The 3,825-nt window shown below is 41.5% G+C and overlaps 1 protein-coding gene across 2 annotated transcripts in view; it reads left to right on the top strand.

Moving 5' to 3' along the window:
- Positions 1-314: 314 nt before the first annotated feature.
- Positions 315-3,825, top strand: part of SLC23A1 (solute carrier family 23 member 1) — a 37,237-nt gene continuing 33,726 nt past the window's right edge. For both annotated transcript variants that reach the window (XM_044444220.1, XM_044444219.1), the window contains exon 1: positions 315-367. In XM_044444220.1, coding sequence (XP_044300155.1) covers positions 332-367 — 36 coding nt within the window. In that variant the 5' untranslated portion in view covers positions 315-331. The remainder of the gene's footprint in view (positions 368-3,825) is intronic.

The raw sequence follows: 3,825 nt of genomic DNA, 5'->3' as shown, positions 1-3,825 counted from the left end.
ATATCACTGATTTTTTGAGTAAACTATCTGCTAGCCAGTCAGTTATTCAATAACTCTATTCTTATACTGTTTATCCAAGAAATCTGTGAAAAACTGTCACTGCGGGAACTGCAGGAGGCTGGGTTTTACCCGCGTCATGTCCTAATGAATAGGGATTAATGTGTGAACTTTCAAAACCATACTGTTTATTTCACAACCAGCAGCCAATGGCTCCAGTTATAGATTGACAAACAATCTTTGGTATGTTGACTAAAGTCCTTCCCAAGATTATAAGCATGCTGTTGTCATTTTTTCTCTTCCTTTAGAAAGCCTGACCCTGTTTTGCACAGAAATGGGAAGCCGCTCTGAAGGTCCCTCACACTTCCAGGTAAATTTACTGCTTCTAATTAATGTATCTACCTGCTCACAATTTCCTGCATAGACCTTTTAAGTATGGCTTAAGACATAACTTAATATATGATTTTTTTTCCTGACAAGAGGACAGGGAAATGAATAGACTAGAGAATGGAACTGGCGTTTCAGTGTGTTTTACCGTTATGGAACAGGAACACCAGATTGAAACAAAGGTTCATATTGTGTAGAGTATCCAGGAGTTTCCAGAACATATGAGCTTTGCAGAACAAGGGACTTTCCCATTAAAATAAGGGAAATCCCTTCTGAGAAGGAATACTGGGCAATCCAACTTTATACTGATTCAAATAAATCTCCCTGTCTCAGAAAGTTGAAGTTCTCATTCTGTATAAGGGTACAGGTGGGCAACTTGTCATCAGGTAATTGCTAGTACTACTGTTTATTGCTAATACTACCAGATGCTAGTATGTGACCCAAGCTTGCGGTCTTCTGTCATTTGAAAAGTATTTATTTTTATTTTACTCTATTTTAATGTAATACATTTAACACTGCACCTTTGAGTGCCTAAGGTGACTTACAAATCAATTGAAATACATCAATTATTATTATTTTTAAAAATGGCAAATTCTTTACAAATACAATCAGCTGTATCCAAAGTTAGTCCCGCTTAAACTACAATTGAAATGAATGGGACCTAAATTACCACAACCCCTTGGATATGACATAATATAAAATATAATAACACCAGCAGGTAAACAAACCAGCAGGTCAACAAAGGTAAACAAACTAGGAAATCAGGCTAATCTATTTAATAGATTTAATCCCCCACATTTTCAGGGTGTCTAGGTTATTGGTTTATTCTCAGTTTGATCTAGTGGCAGCAGGTAAATACTCTATTCACTTAAGAACCTTTGTAGTTTTCCTAGGTCCTGGCTTGTTACACTCTTTGCTTTCTGGGTTCTACTCTCCTAGCTCTGTGCATGGAATTCTGGACTCTTACCCATATTGCCCATTTGGTGGTAGCTAGCGAGGCTTGCAGTTGGTGGGGCTAACTTTTCTCCTTTTGCTCATGAACAGTGCATGTGTACGACACATATGCACAAGATTTTGGCGTGCCTGAACATTGTATACCCAATGAAAGCTCTTCACTAGCTCCCCACTGCCCCTGGAATGTGTTACTCAAGAGCATAAATCTGCCACTCCTTTAGGGAATGACACCTGAAACAATTACTTCTTGCACCAGTGTCACACTAGAGCTGATTCTTATCCCTGGCTTAGTTATATTTTTCCTAATAAAGTCAGGCACTTCGAAGTCAGGGTAAAACATACCTTTGAGATTGCCAAATCCAAAATAATAATAATCAGAAAAAGATGAAGCAGTGATGCCCCCTACATGAAAGATTCAAATTTACAGTGCCTGCATGAACTTATACAGTCAGCCTGATACCACTTTACTCTATTTCCCCAGATAATGCTTGTTACACTACTTTGATTCTGAAATTGTACCAGTGAAAAACCCTGAGCACTCAAACATGATACAAACACAGTTTTTGTTCCCCATATTGAGTACCAGTTTCCATATTTCCCAAAGATGAAATTTCATCTGCGAAACAAATATAACAGTCAAGCACTGGTAGACTGTTCATGCCGAAAACCTTCTCGTATAAGTATGGTATAACAAACAGCCTGCACAAGGCTATCATGAACAGAAAACATTTCGAATTGGATGCATCTCATTGGCATGCCAGACAAGGATTTTTGAAACATGTGGGGAACATTTTGTGTACGCTGTTTCCCAGATCCTACCATACAATGTTTTTGAGCATTGTACAGTTTTTGTCAGGTTGCTGCATCTTTGGCCAAGTACTCAGCTCTCTCACTGAGTATGTACTCACCAGGTAGTTTCCTAGATGCTTAAGGTTGTCAGGGCAAGACTCACCTGCCTGGCAGAGGGTGTTGCAATGGAATTTTGCCCCCAGGTATTGTTGCTTTTTCCCCGATGTATCTAAGCTGTGATTTTCCAAGGAGGAGTGAGCCAGACATATTTATTCAGCAGCAAAGGTGGCTTGGTTCCTTTTTACCTTTCCCAACACCTGGTTTCTCCAGCATGTGCTGAGAACAACCCCTTTAATTCAAGTGCATACTTAACCTCTGTCCCCTTTTTGTGAGACACTGTTACTACCTGATGAGTAAGAGTGTATGTTTGGTTAATCAACAAGTTTCCTGCTGTTTCACAGGGTGGTGGGAAAGAATGCATTGCACACTAATCTCTCTTTCTGGAGTGCTTAGAAGGAGGAATGGAGACAGTTTGGGAATCTGAACTTTGAACTATGGACTTCCTCTCCCTGGTGGACTGCACAGGTGCTCTGGGGTAGCTTATCCTTGTAGCGCTGCAATTAAATTTTCCAGTGGACATTAGACTTCTGAAGCACAGTACCTTCAGCAGGTGCAGGAATAGACATGTTCTCCATCTGCCTTTACCTCTTTTTCTGCTCTTTTTCTTGAGTACTTACTCTTTCTGCCATTCTGCAAAGAAGCTTTGCTCCATTTTATACTGGGGCTGATATATGCTAGAATTTTGGTTTGGAAGTGTACCATCTGGCTCATATACCCTGCACATGGTACACTCGTTCAACATGTTGACCTGTTGCCATTTCTCCCTCCGTATTCAGTTTCTCTGAAACTACTTTTATGACAACTTCTCTGCACTACCAAGTCATGAGCGTTCCCATCTATCAGTATTCGAATTCCTAAGGTACAGCTCTATGGACTACACTCTTGCTCCTGGGATTCCTGTGAATTTTTTGCATGTCTTTGCTTTTTCAGAGAGCACAGGGAAGTAAGCAAGGGCACTTTGGAAGGGGTGGGAAGGAAGCTGGAGAAGGCTTACAGTAGATTGTATCATGGCTTCTTTGATTGCCTTCATCCTGCCCCTTTCCCGCCCTCCAAGGTTGTGTTTCACATGTCTCTCTGTGCTGGCTGTGAGCGAGAGCAGGGGCAGGGGAGCGAGGCTGGAGTTCCACTCAGCCCACTCCAGAATTGGAACACTGTTGACCCTGAAGGGGGAATCCAAACTATCCTATGGTTCTTAGGAAGATTACTGTTGCAAGTGGCCTTAAAGCTGTGGAAGCTGTCCAGCTTCACAGTGGGCTTTTCTGCATGAAGAGCTTTTACTGAGACTCCTCCTTCTGTTTTCATTGCAGGAGGAACCGTATGTCTGGGGGTTTTCTTAAATATGGTGTATGATGTGGGGGAGGCAGTTTCTGCCTTTCTACATGCTCTACTAACCAACCACTAGGTGGTGCTGTGGTAAAGCTACAGTTTAACAGAATTGCTGTATCACACAAGGCTTTTGTTCCAGTTTGAATTTAATATCATATTTAATACCATACCTCATTCTAAGCCCCCAACCCCATGACTGGAAAACATGAGAGAAACCCTGGAGGAGGAGGAGGATGCCATGAAAAGCCCCCC

The sequence above is a fragment of the Varanus komodoensis genome, unplaced genomic scaffold (genome assembly GCF_004798865.1).
Source record: "Varanus komodoensis strain SLA01 unplaced genomic scaffold, ASM479886v1 scaffold44_3, whole genome shotgun sequence".
NCBI classification, from domain to species: domain Eukaryota; kingdom Metazoa; phylum Chordata; class Lepidosauria; order Squamata; family Varanidae; genus Varanus; species Varanus komodoensis.
Note: the sequence above shows the minus strand (reverse complement) of the source record. Positions and strands in the feature narration are given on the sequence as shown.